General features: G+C 43.0%; 1 protein-coding gene across 1 annotated transcript in view; it reads left to right on the plus strand.

Moving 5' to 3' along the window:
• The first annotated feature begins 1,637 nt into the window (after positions 1-1,637).
• The window catches only part of LOC138260732 (melanin-concentrating hormone receptor 1-like), a 195,539-nt gene continuing 172,031 nt past the window's right edge, over positions 1,638-25,145 (plus strand). Inside the window, exons 1-2 of the mRNA XM_069209209.1 lie at positions 1,638-1,997; positions 14,413-14,576. Of these exons, the coding sequence (XP_069065310.1) occupies positions 14,468-14,576 (109 nt within the window). The 5' untranslated portion in view covers positions 1,638-1,997; positions 14,413-14,467. The remainder of the gene's footprint in view (positions 1,998-14,412; positions 14,577-25,145) is intronic.

Here is a 25,145-nt window from a genome sequence, read left to right on the forward strand (position 1 = left end):
AAATATCTATTTGTTTGTCCTTGTTACTTTTTTCTAAGTGTACTGCATTGCAGCACACATAGAAAGAGGAAAATGCCTCTCAGGATTGTTTTTGTACAGGAAGGTATCCCTTCCTGCACAAAAACAATCCCGCTTACAATACAGGAACCCTTGCACAATAGTGAATGGGTGACTACGGTGGCGCTAGGCAGCACATTGTGCGCCAGAGCTGGGAAAATCCAGGAATGTTCTGTAGAATGATAAGTACGGCATATTCCTGCTTTTTCCCTATCACGCAGACCAGCAAGGTGACTTGCTGTGCTACATGATTTAGTAATAAATATGCCCCATAGGAAGACGATAATGCCTCTCAGGATTGTTTTTGTGCAGGAAGGTGTACCTTCCTCCTAAGGCCCCTTGTTTCGGTAGATGCAATTTCACTATACTTCCAGAGAATGTGATGATGCATGGCATGCTTAGTGTGTGTGCTGTGTGAAACTTGACAGCTCACGTTAGCTGGAGGGAGAATGGAGCCGAGAAGGACCTATGAGCCTTTGACTGCAACCTTGGGGTCTAACATTAAATAAATAACTTACCTCCCCTCCTACATGAATGGCTCCAGACTCTTGTATGAAGACTGACCACCAGCTACAATAGCACACATCTTGCCACAGTCGTTGATCAAATGTTGCTTCCCTCAGGTTGTAGGCTGACCTTCTTGAACTGGACTGGTCCATGTCCAAAGAGCACAAAGGGGCATATTTACAAGAAAGTGGTGCATCGGTCCTGATTAGGCACTTTTCTGCCCCACCTGACACCATGGTTGCGCCGTATCTACAATACAGCACACCGTGGCGGTCATTAGGACAATAGCGTTAAAGTTTTTGATGCTATTGTGGCACTCTGCTGCACTAGTGTCAAAAAGCATTGTGCCACTTTGTAAATACAACGTGGGGAAAGTCCTCTTTAATGTTGCCCTACCGTAACAAAAGTGACTCTAGGGGGGTGAAAGGTGGCGCTAGGGGCTTGTAAATAGGCCCCAAAATGTCTCGTCTATGACTGTGAATTCAAAACTAAGCACACATAAATATCATTACAATTAATTCTACAGGGAGCCAAGAGAAGAGAAATGATGGAGAGTCCCACATCAGGGAGAATGGAAGACAGCAGTTTGACTCCCATTTAGTCAATTTAGCACTCTTAACCGTGCAAGCACTCCAATGCCTTCAGATCGACATCGCGCTATGTAAGACTGCAAAATATCTTTAAAAAATGTGTCCTGGTTTTACCAAGCAATATCTTTCTTTTTCAACGGTGAGTCATACAGCCGAGAGAGCAGGGAAGGTCAAGTGGGAATATAGATGCGCAGACATCAGGTAAGCGACAGGTCGCCTACTCCACCCCAAGTAAGAAGGCATCTTTGAACTATATTTTCCTGAATGAATCCGAGCGCTAAATTTATCAAAGGGGATTTCCATGTATTAGTGTCACTCTCTAGGGACAAGACAGTTAATACAAACTCACCTTTGACAACGTAGTGCAGGGCAATCTGGTACCTAAATCTTGCTAATATATACAGAAAGTCTAGTGTTCACCCAAGTACATTTATTGACCACTTGGGTATCAAGGCAGAAAATTACGACCTGCATGGATATGTCAGTCAAGATGTGGGTGATTCATGGTGGAATTTTAACTCTCCTCAGCACCTGACCCAATCCCCGGTAGGAAGCGGCGACGGGCGTGAAGAGGAAGTTAGCAGGTTGGCTGTATCCCGCCTTGGCATCGCGCGCGCAGCTATTAAAGTCTCTCGGCGGGCAACGCTGTGCGCGCGCGTCCTTTCTTATCATTAAGCTGGCTCTTTCTCGCGGATCTGTCATTATTGGTTTTCAGAGCTCCACGCTGTCCATATGTGCGCAGCAAATCTCGCGCAGCTGCATAACTCTGCTAGCTGCGCGTCAAGGTGGCGGCTGCAGCCCCAGCGAAGGGGAGACAGAGGGAGGACTCGGGAGCATTTGGAGGTGGGTATTAATTCAGTGCTAGGTATTGACAGCAAAGCGATTTAAAGAGCTGTGGGGCGCGCACATAGAACTGAAGGCAGAAGTCAGGAGGCTGGAGGCTGGGATAATGGATAAAGCATAGGAACCGCGAGCTTGCTTTTCAATTTGATTTTTTTGTATAATTTGTTTCCGTTATATGGGAGAAATGATGGCGCATGACGAATGAGCTGCACGCACTGTCCTTTCAGTTAGCTGGCAAAAATTCAGGACGCGAGCAACAGGTTGATTTTAATGTGCAAAGTTTTAAAGGCACATAGTGTATTCCTTGTCTGTGTCACAGTGGAAATGTGTTGCCAAACATAAAAACTTCTAGATGACATACTTGGGGGAGGGGATGGGGAGGGTGTGAGCGTGCATGTATGTGAGTGTTGGTGTTCTGTAAATTGTGTCAGAGGAACCACTGATGGAGAAAGAGGTGGCAGAAAGGCTGTGGAGTGGGGGTTTTGACAATTGTGAAACAATTACTATCGCCATTGGATTTTTGGGACAAAAATAACAGTAAATGTATTTCTTCACAGAAAAGGCATATACTGTTACTAAACATAAAAGCTAAGGTTTATGGAGAAGATGTGATCTATACTCTAAATCGTTGACCTGCAAACTAGAAAAATATGGCTCTTATGCTGGCTATGTCTCTTGATCTAGCACTGTGTGATTCTGGGCAAATTATTTCATCTTCCTGTGTATGAAATAGTAAATATGCGTTGTGCAAATTACAAAAGGTTTCATTGTATGGAATGTAAATAATATGTGAGATATTATTATTGTATTGGCCTGCTTATAAACAATAAATTCTACTGTGCTGAGCTATGAAATTACTGTGGTGCCCATGGTGTAATGTCCTGGCTTGTTACTATGAGCAGTTAGTATTATTGAATGTGTTGTTTATATTTAAATGGGAATATCCTTAATAATTAACATTTCAGCAACTAATCTTATGTGTGTATTCAAGCTGTACCAAAAGCCGACCCAGAGAAGTGGTTCGGAATTACTGTGCACTGTTTCAAGTGAAAATTCACACATTTTAATCACAAATCACTTCGATTTAATTTATTATCAACACAGTTTATGGATACTATGGATATGGACATGGATATTATCCACACAAACTGTATGGGTAATAAATGAAATCGAGGTGATCTGTGATTAAATTGTGTTAATTTTCACTTGTGGCAGTGCACACTGGTTCCCAAACCATTTCTGTGGGTCGTCTTTTGATAATTGTTATTTACGTAATTGGCAGAACCCAGTCCAGTGGAGCACATCTTAGTTTTGTTTGACTTGATGACTCTAGTTTAAAATAAATTTAATGTGTGCAATATACTCTCCTTTCATTGAATTCAATCTCTACCATGTTGTTGGTTACGCATCTTTACAATTAATTATATAGTTTGGTTAATGTGAACATTAAGTCCATCTGTCTTGGCAATTAACTGTCAAAAACGTTGTATGCATTAGTGAGTGGTGTAAACTCATGTTTAATCTTATATCCGGTGAGAAAGGGTCTAACTGGTTTTCATGCGTAAATTTTGAGCCAAGACTCTATTCTGCCGAAGAATATGAACATTAGTACAGGTGTATTACACAGTAAGAAGTGCACTTGTTGGCATGTGCAGACTTAATGGGAAGCGGATGTATGAAGTGACAAAATATACCTCTGCAATAATATCAAATGTTATATCGAGTATCACAGTATCATGAGGATACGTACATATAGCTAAGGATATACTTACTCTCCTAACTTCCACATCTACCTACCTTAAAAAAATAATAATAATAAAATATATATATATATATATATATATATATATATATATATATATATATATATATGTATATGTAGATGTGTTGTTAAGCATAGTAAACATATGCCTATCAATATGTACTAATGTTTACAATATTGTAGTAGTCTACAAACCTCGATGATCTTCAAGGTAGGTAGAGCTAAGAATAGTAAATCTACTTACCTAAATATAATTACTTTCACAATGCCATTGTAGTGGAAGTTCTGGATATTATATTTTGGCAAAACAATATTTCGAACACAACATTGTGGTAGAATACCACTGGAAACCCCAAAGTCTGTTAATTCCAATATTAATAGATCAAGCCTTAGATGTCAAAACGTCTTAAATTTGATTCCGTGCGTGGGACTTTTGGACAGTCAGACAGTTGTGAGCAGGACTGAGTCACCAACCTCAAATTTGTCATTCATACCCCCAGAGTTAAGGCTTGCCTCTTTTCCCCAAGTATAATTCCCAGAGTACCTTTACCTTTCCTGCTTTCATATAATACAATTAGGAATGCCCATATTTACTCCTGCTTCTCATTTATAGGGCTTGGCTAGTTGGATAGATGCCTATGGCTACCAAGAGACTAAATTGCACCTCTGCATTTAAGATTTGACCTATGCTTATCTATAAACTTCTCTAACTACCCTAACCTGATAGCTGACAGTGTCTGAGGCCGATGAGCTTTAAAGTTATGCACGTCTCTCTCTTTGGTAAAGTCCCTCTAACTATCCTGAGACAACTTACTACGAGAAAGGATTTTATTAACATTCACTTGACATTACTACAACGATTTCCATTCTGTAGAGTTACTCCTGCACACACTCACACTCTCACAGTTGAACCTGACAACTATTTTTCATAAATTCTGGAAAATGGCGGCCTATTACCTACACATCCAGTAATTACCTCACGTTGACTGATAGGTTGGGCATTCTGTGAGGCTCTGGCGAGCAGAACTCCATTCTCATCCCAGTATTCTCTTGATCACTGTTGTTCAGAAACATCAGACTGCAAATCAACACCATAAAACATAATTTCAAGAAGACTGACATAGTTTGGGAAACAAGTTGCAGCAAAATCAAAATGCTGATCTTACTGTGTAGAATATTATCCTATGCAGTTCTTTAATTGGGGTGTATGCTAGTTTGTGATGTGTATAACACTATGGGCCTGATTCTAACTTTGGAGGACGGTGTTAAACCGTCCCAAAAGTGGCGGATATACCACCGACCGTATTACAAGTCCATTATATCCTATGGAACTCGTAATACGGTAGGTGGTATATCCGCCACTTTTGGGACGGTTTAACACCGTCCTCCAAAGTTAGAATCAGGCCCTATATTTGTAGTATTTTCTGTGTTTTTAATTTTGGGGAAAATTAAATGTCCAGTACTGCACCAGGTCAGAACTATAAACCTAAAATAAATGAATGATTCTACAAAAGATAGAATTTTCACTGGAACGTTCAAGTAAACTTTATGTTTGTCTTCAGAAATTGGCGAAGGCTCTCCACTTTACATCAAGAAATAATACCAATATCATTGTGAAGAAGCACTGCAGCACAGTAACTGATGGGTAGTAAAATATCCCTAGTATTTTCACATCTGAGGGTTGCAGGAGCTGTGGCTCATGAAAGGGAATGAATTTGGTGATCCATACAGTCCATCGTTCATCTGCGTGATTGAAGGTCGCAACATTTTTCTTGCACATGGCCCCTAGAAGATGAAATTGTTTCATGCGAGTCAGTTGCCAGATTTAAGAGAATGCTTTCTCAATATTTGCATCATTCATTTTAAGCAATGTGATCTCGGAATAAAATTATAGCATTAACAGTGACATTTATGGACCTGGCTTTTAGATAAGAATAGATTTTCTTCTGCAAACTAGGAATTCCTGCATCACTGACTGCTGATGATCTTTGAAAGTGGTGCGGTGTAATACTTATACAAAATTTCATTGACATGGCAAGTTAAGCCTCAAGTCTTCTAGGAGAGTTTTTTTGGGTTGGGGTGGGCGATGGTCTCCCACCAGAAAAGTTTGAAAGCGCATTTTCAAACACAGTTTTCAGGTAAGCTTACTAGAAAGCCAAGGAGCACTCATGAAACATTACATTACTTTTAGGTTGTGCCAATTAAATCCAAAGTGTACCACAAGTTGACCCAATTTTTCAAAAGTTGACATGGGTGTCTCTCCCTCATTTAATATGCACTTCCAGAAGTCTATTTCTAGCATTTTGTCATGTGCTCCACGCATATGCCATGAGTACCCCCCCTTATGCCAAAGAATTATGTACAGTATACCGGTACCAGAATTTTGCCATTGATGTTGCCTTTTGACATAAATGGCACATTTGCAAAAATTATGTTTAGTATGCCAGGGTCATCTTTTTCTCATGGTTTACCCCACTCCAACCCACCAATATGCATGATTACATTTTTTGAGCCCCAAAGTTACCTCAATATGCCAGCACATGCACTTTTCTATGCAGGGCCCATCTACCAAGAATTGACTCCAGAATACCAGAGTTTCCATTTTTTAGGCATTGCCTTAAGTATGCCAAGACCTTTATTTTGCCATGGGTGCCCTCCGTTATGCCAGGGATTACTTCAAATATGTCCATACAACAATTTTGCAATTGACGCATGTTAGAAATAGGGTCTTTGGCTGGCACTCAGGTTACCCCCTGTCCAAGCAAGGACCCTCACTCTAGTCAAGGTAGAGGAGAATCTCACTCAGTTAACCCCCACTCACCCGTTTGGTAGCTTGGCACAAGCAGGCAGGCTTAACTCAGAGACAAGGTGTTACCTATTTGTACCCACACACACAGTAATACAGTGAACCACTACAAAATGACACAACACAGGTTTAGAACAGTAAATATTTTATCTAAATAAACAAGATGAAATACTAAAAAAAATCCACATTATACAGTTAAAAATGTGAATTTAACACTTAAAAGCACGAAAACAGTGCCTTGAGGCACAAATAATGCAAGTTGGAGCTATGCTGTGTTGTGACAGAGTCATTTCCTACAATGTGACGCCAATGGCGCCGTTTACAGAGTCGTTCAACCCCAGGTACAGTACCTTAAGAAACAAGTAGAAAACAGGCCTGTGCACGGCGTTGGAGAGAGTGGCTTCGCTGGGTACAATGCGATGTTGGTTCCGGTGCCATGGGTTAGAAGGACTGCAGCATCACGTATCAGCATCAGGTCCTCACTACAGGGCGCTGGAGGTGAATCGGCGCACAATGAGAAGTCGGTCCCTTGGTTCCGCCAGATGCGAAGTCAGGCAGAATCACAATGCTGCAGGGCAACTCCAAGTGGTCGTGTTGGATCATCACAGACATTGGACTTAAGACACTCCAGTGTCAGCGAAGTCAGGTGGGATCAGTGGCTGCAGCGACGTGAGGCCTACAGGGTTGTCGGACGTCTACGAGGTCCATGGCTTCGGGGCAGGTGGCGTCACGGTTCGAGGTAGCCGCGTTAGCTAACAGGGTCGTCAGATTCATCGCACTCAGCTAGGTTCACAGCCTCGGGGCAAGCGCATTGCGTTTCCGGGCAGCAGCGTCTTTTGTGAAGCTGCATGGTGTCATCCGACATTGTAAGACTGTTTTTTCTTCAGGAATTTACTTCCAGGGGTCCAGGAACTGAAAGGGCACCCTCTGGCAAGCTAGAGTCCACAGCAAGTAGACTCGGGTCTAGTTGGAGAAGCCTTTGCTGTCCCTGAGGCTTCAAAACAGGAGGCACGCTCTATTCCAAGCCCTTGGAGTCACTTCCCAAGCAGGAATGCAACAAAGTCCAGTCTCTGTCCCCTTGCACAGGCAGAAGTAGCAACTGCAGGATAGCCCAACACAGCACAGTCACAGGCCAGGGCAGCACTCCTCCTCAGCTCCTCAGCTCCTTTCCAGGCAGACGTTCATCTTGAATCCTTGAAGTAATCTAAAGTCTGGGGCTTTGGGTCCACTGCTTATACCTCTTTCTGCCTTTGAAGTTGGCAAACTTCAAATAAAAATCTCAAGTGTCTGTAAGATCCTTTCTTGCCCAGGCCAGGCGCACACCAGGAGGTTGGAGACTGCAATTGTGTGAGGCAGGCACAACCCATTCAGGTGTGAGTGACCTCCCCTCCAGCCCAGATGACTCATCAGGATATGTGGGCTACACCCCAGACCCCTTTGTGTTGCTGTCTAGAGAGAGGTCAAACAGCCCAACTGTCAAACTGACTAGAGAGGGAATCCACAAACAGGCAGAGTCACAGAATGGTTTAAGCAACAAAATGCCTTCTATCTAAAAGTGGCATTTTCAAACACACAATCTAAAAACCAACTTCACTAAAATGTGTATTTTTAAATTCTGAGATCAGAGACCCCAAACTCCATATTTCTATCTGCTCCCAAAGGGAATCTATGCTTTAATAACATTTAAAGGCAGCCCCCATGTTAACCTATGAGAGAGATAGGCCTTGTAACAGTGAAAACTGAATTTGGCAGTACTTAAATGTCAGGACATGTACAACACATACGTACATGTCCACCTTTAACATACACTGCACCCTGCTCATGGGGCTACCTAGGGCCTACCTTAGGTGTGCCTTACATGTATAAAAAGGGAAGGTTTAGGCCTGGCAAGTGGGTACACTTTCCAAGTCGAATTAGCAGTGCAGGACTGCACAGACAGACACACCAGTGGCCGGTATGAGACTTACAGGGCTACGCATGTTAGTGGCACAATCAGTGCTGCAGGCCCTCTAGTGGCATTTGGTTTACAGGCCCTGGGCATCTCTAGTGCACTGTATTAGGGACTTACCAGTAAATCAAATATGCCAATCATGGAAAGCCAATTACATATACATTTTATATAGGAACACTTGCACTTTAGCACTGGACAGCAGTGGTAAAGTGCCCAGAGTAACAAAAACAGCAAAAACAGAGTCCAGCACACATCAACAACCTGGGAAACAGAGGCACAAAGTTAGGGGAGACCACATCAAGGATGCCAAGCCTAACAGTGCACCTATAAGCCAAGCATAATTTTAAGTATACCATATATTTACACAGCTAACACTCACACTTATATTCATTTACACTTGCTTGTTTTCCCTCCCTCAGTCTTTCTAACTCACATTGCGCACTCACACTTCATCCCTTACTCATTCTCACTCATCCCCACTAATGTTTACTAGTACCTTACTCATTGTAACTCACACTCTCATTCACACTCTCCCACTACCTCTCACTCACTGATTCTCCCTCTCCCACACAGACACTCGCATTCACACTCACTCTTTCACAATCACTGACTGCCACTTGCACACTCACTCACTCACTCACTCACGCATGCTGCCTCACTCTCACTCCATCATCCCCACTGACCTATTCTTTCATACTCATTGTCACTGATTCTCACTCATTCACACCCACTCAGAGTCACACACACACTGACATACACTCAAACTCACTCACTCACTCAGTCCCTCTTTCATTCAAACTCAATTCAGTTCGCTCACAAACACATTTACTCACACACATACACACACACAATCACACTCACTCACTTACACATAACAGAGTAGCAGTACTTGATTTGTACATATTTACCTTCCTCTGATGACAAATCCTCCAAGGCAACAAAAAGACAGAAACCCATTGCTGGATATAGAAGCCAGCAAGACACAATTCCTGTGCTGAAAACAAGGAGACAGAAAGAGCATTGGGTGGAATTACAGAGGTGGAAGGCCCACTTCAAATGCATTATTTGCTTCCGCTAGGGTGGCAGCACAACGCTATTAGATGATGAGACAACAGGGCTTGAAATCCTGCCTTGATGATCTTTGTCAACTTCCTTTTGGTACAGAGATGAACTCTTGTGCTCCATGAAAGCTTCATTTTAGCAGATACACTGTGCTTCCTGACGCATGGTCAGTATGACTGCTAAATAAAATTAACTGTTCCTGTGTCAGGGGATGATAGTTGGCTTATGCTCCTCAGACATGCTCAATCCAGACATCCACTGAGAAACTGCCATGTTTTTAAACAGCACTCTGTAGATGGACCATTCTACAGCTCCCTCCACCTCTCATAATGAACCTGGAGACTGAGTGCACTGGCAGTGTTCATGAAAACTCAAAAGTTAAATAGTGCTTGCTACGCCCTCACAAGGTATTGAGGTGCTTTGTGGAAGGGTATCCCACAGAGAGAAATAACAAGGCATCTCCAAGCCATTCAGGTTTCAGACACATAGAATTCATTCAATCAATAACTGTAAAAATATAGGAAAAAACTTCTAATAACCCTTGTTGAATGGGATCTGGCTATCCCAGTAGTTCTCACCCTACTAGTAGCTTATAATGCAGTAGATGTTGCACTGCTAATTAAAGGATCAAAGGGGTCTGTGGACTCATTCTATCAAGGGTCCCTACAGAGCCCCATAGGTATGTCATTGTTCAGCATACCTTTCGCCATTTACATGTACCTGTTGTATTTAACAGGTAGGCAGATGGCACAGAAACTCAATGTTTTGGAAAAAGAATCATGATACCAGGAAAAAACTAAAATCTCTAGATTATGTCTTACATTTGATGAAAGACATCTCTGCCTCAAAAGAGACAAAGAGGATATACTCACATTGGCCAGCCCACTTGAAAGAACTTCCTTATTGAAATCACTCTTCGAAATTCTCAATGGGCAAAAACAAGGTGATGGGGCTTGAGCCCATTTGTGCAGACTGAAATTTGGACCATAAGTAGCATGAACTTCTAGCCACACAAAAGTGGTAGTCTGATCATGGTGTGTGACATCAAGGGGGACTAAAAGAATGATATTGCAAAAAAAGCCATACTGCTACAAAAAAAAGTGGGTCTTACTCTCTAGATAATTGTCAATTGTCACCTGACGTGCTTATTTATTGTGATGGACCTGTTTTAAACATAGATCCCAACAGAAGTGGTGCAGGTGATAGGAGCCTAACAGAGTTGTGGACATTTTGAGTGCCAACTGACTTAGTTTCCCTCTTTTCTCATTAAATCGGTGCACTACAGGTCGGAGTTAAAATTGCTCACACTGGATCATGCACCTTTATCAAACCCATCCCAGGTGCATGTGTGTTACCTGTTGATGGTCAGGTTAATGTTACCTGAGTGGTAGGAGGTTGGGAGCAGGCCCTGTGCCAAACACCTCGCTCGTAGCTAACTCTCTATGAACACCTTCCTCACATTTTGTTTGTAACTCATTTTTGTGGTCTGGCAAAATTCCCTCAGGAGTTCCTCAGGCGACCAGTGAGAGTCCAGTGGAATTGCTGCGACTCCCTATTTTTATTTTTTTATTTTGGGCCTCTGGGACTCCCCTACGCTCATGTACTCCCCTGGAGTAACAAAACGTTTCAACTAGGGCATAATTAATTTGGGGATAGGATGCTGCGACCTCCTCCTCTAGGGTCAGAAGCCTATCCTGCCCACTGACTGGAATCAGTACCCAAAATAAGGATCCCCAGTGTTGTTTGCCCACCTTTGTCATCCTAAGAGCTCTCTCAAAGGAGGCGAACGACTTCCCTATGAGGTCCTCAACCACAAAATATGGCATAATCTCTTTTAGCTACCTAGGGTTATGTGCCCTACCCTGAACATACCTCTTGTTCACTTCCATCATGTCTCTTGGATTTTAGACCCAGCTTGACCCTTCATTTTTCCAGAGCCAGCTTCTTCTTCTGAAGGGACATCCTCATTCCCTCCAGTGCCAATTCAGTCTTAAGCTGCTGGTCAACTAAGCTCCTTTCACTCTTTGCTGTGGACGGGGCAGGTAGAGTGTTATGTTGGGACGAAGTGACCTCCTCAACATTCTCCTCCAATGGAGGAATGTTGTCTTCTTCTCCCTTTATTGTTTCTGCAGTTTTGGAGTGGTTTTGGCTAACGTTGCTTCTTCAAAAGCACTAAGATCCTTCTGAAAATCAACCTATTGCTTACTGCTAATCACAAGTTCTTGATCCTACCAATGAAACACCAGTTTGAGAACGTCGGTTATTAGATGGGGTGGTTGTGAGACCTTCCTAAGTAAAAATGTCACTATTCTGTATCAGGTTGACTTAGGGTTCTTTAACTCAAACTTCACTAAGTTCTGGGTAGCTGTGGCATGGGGGAATCAGGGTTAACTCAACAAGTGCAATCATTTATCAGTACCAAAACAGTCAATGAGTAAGAAACGTGACACAATAAAAATCCAACTTCAATTTTTAGAAATAGTATATATTTTTTATTTTTAAATAGAAGCCAAAAGAAAAAGAAAATGAGATGAAGGGACCCGGAGTTATGATTTTTGCAAGAGTTTCATAAATCACTTCTTTTTGCTCTAAACATTTTTTAAAGTTCTTAAATAAGTTTGGTAAGTTACTTCTTTCCACTCTTAGCAGTGGTCTACAAGTCTTGAATGCAAGGGAATGGGACAAAGTCAAGGTTTCAGACTGACCGTGATGGAAGTTTCTGCCAGATGAGGGATCTGGGTTGGTCCTAGAGAAGCTTTTACCTCTGCATTTCAAGTTCTTTTTCCCGTCAATGGTGTGGTTGGCAGGGTCCTCTGCAGCTTGACGCTGGCTTTAGGATCGTCATCAACAAACAGGCAAAGTCCAGCGCTCTGGTGAAGTCTTGGTTCTTGATGGCATTCAAAGATACACACACACTGGTAAGTAGTGGTAGTCTATGAGCCTCAGATTCTTCTGTGACGGAAATGTTGTCCTTTGGTTGCCAGTTGCAGTCCTTGGGGAGAAAAAGTCCATTCTGTCGCCAGTCAAGGGTCCACAAACTCTGAGAAACATCTTGGGGGCTAGAACACCTTCTCACTGGCTACACTAGTGGAGTACAGGGCATGTCAAGTGGCTACTGGTCATCTGGGAAATTTGGAGGTGCAAGCATCTTCAGGTTTTGTGTCCCTGTAGCTTATCAGGAGCCTAGTCAATTAGCTTTTGGAGTCAATTCAATGGTATTTGGCACAAGTGGGAGCAGGTCCAGCTAGTGGAATCTCTTGCCCCAAAATTAACAGTACGAGCAGCCTTTCTCTCTCTGAAATCTTATATCGGCTAAGCAGGTACTGTTTTTTTGGGTGCCGCCTTTCTTTCAGATGTCAGTAGATTCAGCAGGTGCAGTCCTTTTTTCTGTCCTTTTTGAGTCTAGTAGTGTTTCTGGGGCTGCAACCAGGGATGTCACTTTTATGCAAATTCGGGTTTGTGGACGGGGAGAACTCCCTCACCAATGTGGCTACAATTCCTATTAGCCAGCCTACCCTTTCTGGCATCCTTTGCTGTGGGTTGGCACTAAACACTCCAACAGCGCATCTTTCTGCCCAAATCCAAAATGTTGCGAACTTTTTTCCTTGGGTCAGAGCTATGGGCACACGCCAGAGGTGTGAACACACAAAAGCCGCCTACCACAAAGGTCAAAGGTGATCATAAGTCAACATTAGTAAATACACAGGTACTTTTTTGACAACATTAAATATATTGCACAACAGCTCCAAAAAAATATATATAGTTATTGATACAGTTCCTATTTGCATTTCATATATACCTTCCTCAACATACAAATACATCTTATTCCTATTCAAATGAATAGAACATATCACAAAAACAACAAAACATATATCGGTGGACCCACGACCTCATCCAGCAGTCACGTCTCAAACTAAAAAAGCTTCCATCATACTCTCACATTCATACATTCACTCATACAATAACTAAAACTTAGAAATTCAAAATCAGCCTATCCCCAGTATTTCCTAAATCTCGAGGTTTTATTGTGTGACATAAGATACACTTTTTCATACTTTACTTAAGTTACAATCTTTGTATTGTAGGTTATTCGTACATAGAACTGTATATCTTGCATAAGTAAACATCAGAGAACTTTCAATCAATATCTTGTGCTGTGTTTCGGTTTAAAATGCAAAACCCACCACACGCCTTCCTCAGGGCAAATTCTAGATGTTCACAATGTGGGCAGAAGGGGCAAATACAATAGGGCATAGGCCAACCTAGAATATTAAAAATACAATGAGAACCAGGGTATTATACTCAATGTTTAGATAACATTTTTTTCCTTTTTAATGGCACCCTTATGTCCATTTCCATGTGTGACTGACCCAAGGGAATGTGCATGAATAGATAACCTTCACCTCAACAGTGCATTATTGAACCCATACATCCCAGCATCCTTTATGGACTCCGAAATGGCACCAAATGTCCAAGTAGTGCCACTCCCAATGTATATCAAGAAAGTCGATGCTCGCAAGCACCCACGCTGAAACGGTATTACGACTGGCTTGGAAAGTCAGTTGTGGTGGAGTCAAGTTGTGCAGACAATGAGTCGCCCGACATAAGCACTCACATATTTAAGGCTGCATATGAATATGCGTTATAAGTTAGACGCTGGGAACTATAAAAGGATGGAACTATATATTTAGTATTTCTCATTAGCGGTTGCAGAGCGACGTCACTTGTGCGAGAAACAAAGGAAACCTTTTTAAAAATATTCAGAAGTTAGAACTGCTTTTCAGGATACCGTGAAATGTGTCAATTAGTTTTAAAAATGCCTTTTCATTCGCAGAGCCTTGAGAGATGGTGCCAATGCTGTTTATAGGCCACCACATACGTTGAAATAAATGAAAGACAATCCGTCGGGCACCCTAACGATGGACGAGTTGGTGACTGGATTTTCAAGCAACCCCCTGGATTTTCAATTCCACAATATGACTGTTTTACCGTCAGCAGGTAAAGTTGACCCTGTGCAATAAAAAAGAAACCTTCCAGCTACAATAAGCCTTCCAAATGTCGGAATATGCATGTCAGCCAACGCACTGCTTTCCTTCTTTTACATAGTTTGATTTCTTTGAAAACCATGGTTTTTACCTATAAAATGTATTTGAAATGTGGGATTGTGCAGGCACCTAACGAAACCCGAGGGTGAAGTTCGCAGTAGGGCCCCTCTCACACCGAAACAGGCTTTCTGGGAAGAGTTATCAATAGGTGTCTGAGGAAACCCTTTGGACCAAGATCCCCAGGAGTCCCCTCCACCTCGGGGTTTCGGACTGTTGTATTATGCCCCTGATGCTGATAGTGAATTTGCACTGCCCTGCAGTGGAGTTGGTTGTCTGAAAGGGCAAAGCATGGAGAAAGAAGCGTCTGTGAATTCTTCTTCACACAACAACATTGAAAGTAAACTGATAAACTGATCTAAGCTCCTGCCCAAGTTAACACGTACACCATTGTTTGGAGGGCTACGAGATAGCGTTTTACTGGGAAGACAACCAGACCCTCCATTTAGAGACTGCGTGGTGAAACTGAATGAGTGATGCAGCAACTGCACATTGGAGATCTGATATTACTACAACATAACGCAGTAAAACCATGTCTCATTACATCACCAAAATGCAAACATGCAATAATATAGCTATCAACTGGTTTCCCTCAATGTTATCTGTTAAATTCTAAGATTCCGGGTAAGAGATTAGGTTTCTGGTTGGCAGAGGAATGCACGCTGTCCAAGCAGGAACCCTAGTCCTAGTCAGGGTAAGTCAAGTCCACGTAAAAGTTAACCAGTGCTCACTCTCTGGCAGCTTGGCATAGTGCAATCAGAATTAACTTAAGAGGCAATGTGTAAAGTATTTGTGCAACACTTCAAACAGTAAAACAGTGAAAGCACCACACAAAAATAATCCATACCAGGTTGGAAAAATAGAGCTTACTTAATAAATATAACAATACTAAAATTACAAAACTCCAATAAGTAGGAGTCATGATATGATTTTTAAAGAATACATTTGAAGGTAACACTTAGAAGCAGTAAGCGCATATTGGAGTATCTGGTCATGCTGGACTGGGACAAAGCTAAGAGTTCAGGCTTTCCGCAGTGGAGCACAGGCAGGCTACAGGACCCATGTCGGGCCAGCTGGGCAACAGTACCTTATTCCTTGTCACAGCACGCGATGCGTGGATGATCCCCATGCTGTTGGGGTGTTGTGCCAGAGTTGTCCATGCATTAACTGTGATGCATCGGTTACAGGGCAATGCGCCATTTCTAAATGCTGCAGTTCTGAATGCAATACACCGGGATAATCCATGCTGGGGCAGCGTGATGTGTGAATCTCCTCCATGCAGTGGTGGTGATTCGTTGGTTCCAAAGAGGTGGTTCTGGAGATGATGTGGTGCTTCTAAGTGTAGTTGTACTAGTTGGGTCCCTGCAACAGCGGTGATGCATCAATAACTGATCTTGCAGAAGGTGATGCCTTGGTTCCGACCAGTGAAACGGCATTGGCTTTATACTCACTTCCAGGGGCCCGGGACTGGGTTGGCACAACTTGGCAGAGCAAGACTTGCAACAAGGAAAGTCCAGATGATGTTTGTAGATTGAAGAGAAGTCTTTGATGTCCCTGAGACATAAAAATAGGAGGCAAGCCAGCAAGGCCCTGTAGTCACTTTCTTTATGGGTTGGGGAGTATCAGGTCCAGTCCTTCTCACTACCAGGCAAGGAGGGCAGCAGGCAGAAGGGTTAGCACAGCAGTACAGGAGTCTAGCAAAGTGACAGTCCATACAGCAGCACAGCAGTCCTTCTTCCTCGCAGAGTACCCACAGGTTCAGAAGAGTACTGAGTTGGTGCTGTCAGAGCTCCCATATTTATACCCATTTGTTCCTTTGAAGTGGGGGAGATTTCACAGAAAGGTCTTTGAAGTGGATAGAGATCCTCCCTTCCTGCCCTGGCTCCTGATTCATTATAGGGGGGTATGAAGTCCTTTATGTGTGGCAAGACACTGCCCTTTCAGGTGTGTCCTCCCATCCTGCCCAGCATGGCCCATCAGGATGTTGATGGCCTGTCAGTCATACCTAGGCTCCCTCTGTGTGTGTGGCTGTCTGGAAGAATGCACAAGCCCAGCTGACGTGTACTGGAGACAGACAGAAGGCACCAAGTGGCTAAAGTAAGAAAATGGCAACTTTTTACAAATAGCATTTTCAGAACTGCAGTTTAAAATCTAACTTCACCATAACTTGTGATTTTAAATTGTGTGCTTAGAGACACCAAACCTGAAACAACTATCTCTTCCAGATTGGGAATTACACTTATAAAATGTAATAATGTAATTCCAATGTTAACCTGTAGGAGAGATAGGCCTTGCAGTGGTGAAAAACGAATTTCGGAAGTTTTCATTATCAGGGCATGTAACATTTGTGTATGTCCTGCCTTTTATATACATTGCACCCTGCCCTGTGGGTCATAAAGGGCCTACTTTAGGGTTGATGTATATGTATAAAAGGGAAGGTTTGGGCCTAGGAAGAGGTTTAACTTGCCAAGTCAACATGACAGTTTAAAACAAACAAACAAACAATGGCAGAGCTGAGACATGGTTATGGGGCTACCTATGTGGATTGCACAATCTGTGCTGCAGGACCACTAGTAGCATTTAGTTTACTAGCCCTAGGCACGGGTAGTGCACTTCTGCTAGGGACTTCTAAATAAATTAAGCATGCCAATTGGGTATGAGCTAATGTTACCATGTTTTAGGGGAGAGAGCACTTTAGCAACACTTAGCAATGGTAAAGTGTACATAGTCCTAAAGCCAGCAAAAACGAGGTTAGAAAAGGAGGAGGAAGAAGGAAAACAGTTTGAAGTGACCCTTCAGAGATAGCCAGTTTTTAACATGATCCCCCTCCAGCTTACAGCCATGGTAGATGAACCAATACATTGACGGACTTCCCTGCTTAGGGCGATAAAACATTGACAGTCACTCACTACTGCAAGGACACTTACCAGTTCTGTGCCACTCCAAACCCAGTTTGATCCATTTGTGTATACTGTCTGGGGCCACTGAACTGAACCACGGCTAGCCCTTCTCCTAACCTGTGGACCCCATTTGTGCAGTTTCCAACCTTAACTGGATCACAGGTGTATTCCAGTAGGCAGATAATACCACCATCACCATTAAAGGGATGTGGCCCATTCCACCCATTTAAATTAGTCTTCTGTCCCAACCCAAGGAAGACTCAGGCCATAACAACGGCCACTGACAGCTGTCAGTGTCAAGAGTCGGGCCATTCACTGCCAGGTGGCAGCCCTGAGTGGAGAGATAGGGTTTGCTTCTCTCTTCCAGCTTTTGGGCTAGTAAGGAGTTTCCTATGGGCCTTTGAAGGTGCTCTGACCTCAGAGGTATCGCAGAGTGGGGCGCTGTAGCCCCGGGTTTTGGGACCCCACTCCCACTCTACCTTCCACTATTTCAGGGGTGGTATCTTGACACCGGCCAATAAATCCAGGATCTGTATTTTGAGGCTGCCAGAAAACATGGGTGAGTTCTCCCTCACCTTGCCTCTCTATCTGTGCTGCCATATCCTTAGGAGGCAGGTTGGCTACAGGACCCACCCAGGGCCCACTGGACAACAGTACCATAATCCTTGACAAAGCACAAGATACACTGATGATCCCCACACAGTTGGGGTGTTGCGCTAGATTTCACCACACAAACGTTGCAGTGCCTCAGTTCTGAGTGTGATGCGCCATTTCGAAGTGCAGCAATTCCAAATGTGGTTTGCTGTGATGTTCCACGCTCGGAGGGTCCAGGGGGGGTATTTGCGTCAATCTACTTCATGCAGTGGCAGCATTGTGTTGGTTTCAAAGCAATGGTTCCAGAGGTGATGCGGTTGTTCTGAGTGCGATGCACCTGTCCTGTCCCTCGAACTGTGATGATGTGTCAGTTCTGATCTCACAGCAGGTGATGCATTAGTTCTAATTGGCACAACCCCGTCAAGAGGGTTCTGGCAGATGCAACACTTCATACTTCCTTCCAAGAGCCATTGACTTGGTTGGCAACACTTGGCACAGCAAGACTAGCATCACGCAAAGTCCACTTGCTGTTGGTAGATTGAAGATTAGCCTTTGATGTCCCTGAAACTTCAGAACAACAAGCCTTGGAGTCACTTTGGTTCTGGATCGGGGAGATTCAGATCCAGTCCTTCTCGCTAGCAGGTAAGGAGAGCAGCAGGCAGCAGATCAGCACAGCAGAGTCAGAGTCCAGCAGGGTTTAGGAGAGTGACAGTCCTTTCAGCACCATAGCAGTCCTTCTTCCTGACAGAGTATCCACAGGTCCAGAAGTGTACTGAGTTTATGGTGTAAGAGGTCCAGTATTTTACCCAATGGCACCTTTGAAGCAGGGGAGACTTCAAAGAAAGGTCTTTGAAGTGCACAGCGGTCCTCTTTTCTTGCTCTGGCTCCAGGCTCACTACAGGGGGATATGCAGCCCTTAATGTGTGGCAGACACTGGCCTTTCAGGTGTGTCAACCCCTCACTCCATCCTGCCCAGGATGGCCCATCAGAATGTTAATGGCCTATCAGTAACATCTAGGCTCCCTTTGTGTGTGACTGTCTAGTGGGAATGCACAAGATCAGCTGTCGCCCCACCTCAGATGCGTATTGGAGACAGGCAGTAGCGACCCAGTGGCTAAAGTAAGAAAATGCCAACTTTCTAAAGGTGACATTTTCAGTACTGCAATTTAATATCAAACTTCACCATTTGTCGTGATTTTAAATTGTGAGTTTAGAGACACCAAACTCAATAAACGTATCTTTTCCAGATTGGGAATTACACTTATAAGAAGTAATAAAATAATCTCAATATTATCTCTTGGGAGAGATAGGGCTTCTAGTAGTAAAAAACGATTTGGAGAGGTTTTTACTACTGGGGCATGTAAAACTTAAAAGTACACATCCTGCTTTTTACATACATTGCACCCTGCCCTGTGGGTGATATAGGGCCTACCTTAGGGATGACTTATATGAATGAAAAGGGAAGTTCTAGACCTGGAGAGAGCTTTACCTTGCACAGTAGTTTAAAACTGCACACACAGGGTCTGCAATGGTAAGCATGAGACATGGTTAAGGGGCTACCTATGTGGATGACACAATCAGTGCTGAAGGCCCACTAGTAGCATTTACTTAACAGGCCCTGGTCACGTGTAGTGCACTTTTACTAAGGACTTTTAAGTAAATTGAACATGCCAATTGGGTATTGTTAGAAATTGAGTCTCTAGTTGGCAGTCAGTTTACTCTCTGTCCAAGGAGGGACTCTCACTCTAGTCAGGGTAAGAGAGATACACAGCTCAGATAACCCCTACTCACCCCTTTGGCACCTTGGCACAAGCAGTCAGGATTTTCTCAGAGGCAATGTGTAAAGTATATGCACAAACACATACATTAACATAGTGAAAACACCCCAAAAGAACTCTACAACAGTTTAGAAAAATAGCCAATGTTTATCTAAATCAAACATACACAAACAAAGACATGACTTTTTAAAGTAAATTCAGTCTTAATCCATAGAAATCAATGGATGCGTTGCTTGAGCACAAACTACCTGGTATGCCTCAAAAATAAAGCTGGACGGGCGAGTGTGCATCGGAAAAGCAAGCGATGTATCGATTCCTTACTTGTAAATGAGGCTGTGTGTCGATTCTCTCTCCACGGGTAAGTGATGCATCAATTCTTTCCACGCAGGGATGGGATGCATTGTTTTCCGGACAAGCAGCCTCTGGTGTGTGCGGTGATGTTGAAGATTTTTAATGTGTGAAAAATTCTGACACTTTGTGCGAAGGGGTCGCATTAAGAACAGGTGCTGCTTCGATTTTCCAGCTACGAGGCAGGCACAGCTTCAAATTTTCAGCTGCGGGACAGGCCCTGTGTAATTTATTCTGACTCACACACAGCAGTGTGTAGATTTTCCCTTGTAGGTTACCAGTTTCCAATTCTAAGGGCCCAGGGACTGGATTTGCCACACTTAGCAAGTCATGACTCTCTGCAGAAGAGCCCAGGCACTGGCAGATGAAGCCTTTGAAGTCCCGAAGACTTCAGAACAGGGGGCAAGTTCAGTCAAAGCCATTGGAGAAACTTCACAAGCAGGGTTTCAGAAAGCAAAGTCCATTCCTTTCCCACAGTCCTTTCCCACTTAAGGCAGAAGCAGCAACTGCAGGCCAACCCAGCAAAGCACACAGAGCAAAGGGGCAGTACTACTCCTCCAGCTCTTCAGCTCTTCTCCTTGGCACAGGATCCTCTTGACCCAGAAGTGTTATAAAAATCTGGGGTTTTGGGTCCAGTACTTATACTCATTACTGCCTTTGAACTAGGCAAACATCAAAGGAAAGTATCTTGTTCACAAGATCCTGCCTTGCGCAGGCCTGTCCCCAAACACACTCCAGGGGGTTGGAGACTGCATTGTGTACGGAAAGGCACAGCCCTTTCAGGTGCAGGTGTCAGCTCCTCCCTCCCCACTATAGCCCAGAAAGAGTCATCAGGATATGTAGGACACACCTCAGCTCCCTTTGTGATACTGTCTAGAGGGAATATACAAAAAGCCCAACTGTCAGTCTGACCCAGACGTGCATTCCACAGGCAGGCAGAGGCACAGAATGGTTAAGCAAGAAAATGCCCACTTTCTAAAAGTTGCATTTTCAAACAGACAACCTAAAAACCAAAAGATGTATTTTTAAATTGTGAGCTCAGAGACCCCAAACTCCATATTTCTATGCTCCAATGGGAAACTGCATTTAAAAGATAATTAAAGGCAGTCTCCATGTTAACCTTTGGGAGTGATAGGCCTTGCAATAGTGAAAAACAGATTTGGCGGTATTTCCAAAAAGTTATGACAACCCAAAAGTACAAGTAATGAACTAAAGTGTTGTTTCATGGGGTACATGTATTCTGAGTACTGTATATACAGACATGAACTTCACGTTCTGTTTGAATTAAACAGTACAGAAGGATGAATGAAAATACGCATTGAGTTGTCTTGCTTTGTTTTACATTACATTACATTATGTAAAGTTACATTTTGGCTTTTGCATAGCGCACATTGGACATCATATGGCTTTAATGCTCTGTTGGTTATCACTCAAGGTTGAAGTTTGCATGATATGAGAATATAATGTGGGTGCAGAGAGGGTCTCTCCTCGTGGGCCGAGGAGTGCCACCCCACCAGCTGAAAGCGCAGCAGGTAAACACACATTAATAAAATGGCATTGCAGTGCTATTTTAATTTGTCATCGCGAGTGTGAGGGCGGGTGCATGGCTGAATTCATCAATTGAAGGATGACTGCTGGATCTGCAGTGCGCATTTCGAATAGGCAAGCTGTCTTGCAATGGCCAAACCATCATGCGCACTGTAGACCCAGCAATCCTAGCCCTACAAACAGGCAGGAGATTCCTGGCACAGGCCTCCAGCTTCAAAATGTAAACAGCATGAGAGCGGCTCCAGGATTGGTGCAATTTGCGTTTACTGGACAGGAAGGATGTCCTTCCCTCTCCTGCTCGTGGAAGCCAATATTGGGGGAGAGGAGTGCTCCACCGGGCATGAGCAGCATTAATGGTGAGTTGTGAGCCATCGCACCCCATCATATTTTTGGATTCAAATTTGCTACTGATTGAGTGGGCTTAGAATTGTTCAGGAATTTTGGTGGGTAGAGGTTGTAGAACTGAGTATTGGAAGTATCTTGTGGGGTTATTGAATAGAAGAAAGGTGAGTAGACTCCTCCAAAGGGGTAAGGCAGTAGGTTTAGAGTGAGACATGAGAAGGTTCCAATTATGCAATGGGATAGGAGGTTGGCTGGGTGCAGAAGGGATGGAGGTTATGCTTGACTTTAGCTTCAGGAAGGTGAGCTTTTGGATTTTAGAAACACTGGTGTAATTGAGTTTGTGAGGTTGAAGGGAACGAATTATGGAGGTACCATTTGAGTGGAAGCCAGAGAACAAGTACATATATCATAAATGATGATATATTTGTTTTCCTGGTGTTTGTGGTTCTTTAGACAAAGTGATGTTGGTTTGACTTTAGGTGGATTTTGAGTGGATGTAAGTTGGTAGGCAAGTGTTTTTTTGTTTAAAGCTTGAATGTTTGGTTCTTTAGAAGAGTGGGGTTGATGTTGGGTGGTAGGAAAATGTTTCTGTTGGAAGAATGGATATGTGGCCATGCAGAATGGATAAATGGAAGCAGGCTGTTTCTGCAGACAGAAGTGTGTATCGCAGTTTGTAGGAAGATTGTGTCATTCGATGGAATAGCACATTTTGTTTGAAAGCTGTTTGGATATAGGTTGGATGATGGGAGGTAAAAGTAAACAATGTCACTTGAGTTGAGGATGTAGATAGTGTGGCAAATGTTTTTCCAGGAGTTCAAGTTAGAATATACTTTCACAGTCGAATCACCTTTTGATGACAGTTTTTGAAAGAACTCGAAAGAGAACTTTATTGCAAACTCACGGAGAAGCCAAACTTTCACAGAGAAATGGAATCAAACTACGATTAATAGGTGGCAGTAATACGGCCGGGTATAGAGGATGGACATTTTCACAAATATGCATCATTTGTTTGACTCATCAGTATACAAGCTGCCATCATTATTAATTAGTTTTGGGGAGAAATGAAACACCGTAGATTACCAGTGCTGCCATTGTCTTTAAAGATTAACACTTTTGAAAATATTGTCTCATTAAAAATATATAAAAAATAAGAATTGAATTCTTATTTAAATTGCTCAAAAAGCTATTCATATGTTAATAACCCCATTAGCAAATTCCTGGGCCCAGCCTATTATTCCTAACCAGTTGCGGTAAACCTCAGTGACGAACTTGGTTTTAAGCGGAATATGGCTATTTCTAGACAGGCCCCTGCACCAGAAATGCCTTTCAGGGTAGGTTATAGAGAGTGACGGGCCAAACTTCTTTGTAGGTCATTCCTCTGTTTGTGAGAATTCTACTCCCCTGGCTTAAATGCATGTTAATTCTGTAAATTCATATTAATTATGTGCCGCTGGGCAAGCAACCTTGGATATGTCATTATTTATTTATACCGAGGTTAATTCTGAATAGCAATGTTCGAGACCAGCAGTTAAACCACTTGGCCACGTTGCATCACCGTGGTGAATCAGTAATGATTCTGAGAACGGGCTGGCATCACTTATTTCTGAAGCAAACCTCATAGCAACAGATTCTGATTTTCTGATGTTCCCTTCTATTCTACGAGGATTAAACACTTCGAAAAAACTGCATTTATACCTTAAAATGTGTATCATTAAATGCTGTATTTAAATATAGTTATTCTATACATGTGAAAGCTCTTGGTGATTGATGAGTGGCATTAGGGAAATGAATGCAAACACACGCGAGAGAGAAAATGGAGAGGGGTGTGCTAGTGGAAAGTGAGAGAAAGATATACAAATAATGAAAGCGGTAGTTAAAGAGAAGAGATAGACATAGCAAATGAACAACCTTGTCCTGTCAGTTATGCTAATCATCCTTGCATTTGATGGAGTTCTAGATGTGTCTTCAGACAGTTCAGTTTATAAGGTTGAATAAAGCCTTGCTGTATCTGAAGTGGACAGGCCCCTTTGTGCAAAAGATGGTTATCAAACACCACACTGCAGTAGAAGCAAATTGCATGTTTCTTCAATTTTCGTTCCTTGAATTCAAAATGCTCAGATGCACCTGAAAGTGGTTGCCCAGACAGATAAGCTATAGACTTGTTTATGTATTTCTCAAAAAAAGTTCTTAATGATGAATGACTCCAGACATGTTTGTTGTATGGCATAACATTTGTGCAGGAGAAGAGTTCACCATCACAGTCAATAAGTTATACTACCTAAGTAGAGCACTGTATCTCCCTTAGTAATGGGAGCTGTGAAAAAATCAAAGAGCTGCTTAAATAGTCGATGTAACAAATGAATCAATCCTCGTCTAGTATGGGGAAATTTGTGAAGATGTCAGTGTTGTATTTTGAGGATGATTTTCACAAATATATGGGTAAACCATTGTAGGATTCAGTCATTCATAAAAAACCCTTCCCCTATAAACTGCTTCTCTGTGCAAATATATTCCCAGAAACAACCACTGCACAACCGCCTTAATGTCTGATTTAAAGTTTGGCCGACGGGTTACTCCATCACAAACACAACGGATAGTCAGTCCGTCGCATTACAAGTGCCATAGGGATATAATGCAGTTTTAATACAGTGGACAGTATATCTGTCACTTCTGTAACAGAGTATCACATCCGCTAAACTCTAAATCAAGTGCTAAGCTTTGACTGGGGAAGACCAAGGGCCCGCTGCTCAAGTATGTGAAATAAGTAAGAAGGTCCCAGTCTCACTCCTGGTTGATAGGCTTTGCTCCTTCAAGCACTATTGTGCCCCATCACAAAGATCTCTTCTCGAATGGCACATCCAGAACTTGAAGAGCCAGATTACAAGTCTGGCAGTCTCAAGCCCACCAGATTCATGGTGGCAGTTGGACCGCTGCGGCTGTGGCAGTGTGGCAGCC

This window comes from Pleurodeles waltl, chromosome 10 (assembly GCF_031143425.1).
Source record: "Pleurodeles waltl isolate 20211129_DDA chromosome 10, aPleWal1.hap1.20221129, whole genome shotgun sequence".
Taxonomy (NCBI): domain Eukaryota; kingdom Metazoa; phylum Chordata; class Amphibia; order Caudata; family Salamandridae; genus Pleurodeles; species Pleurodeles waltl.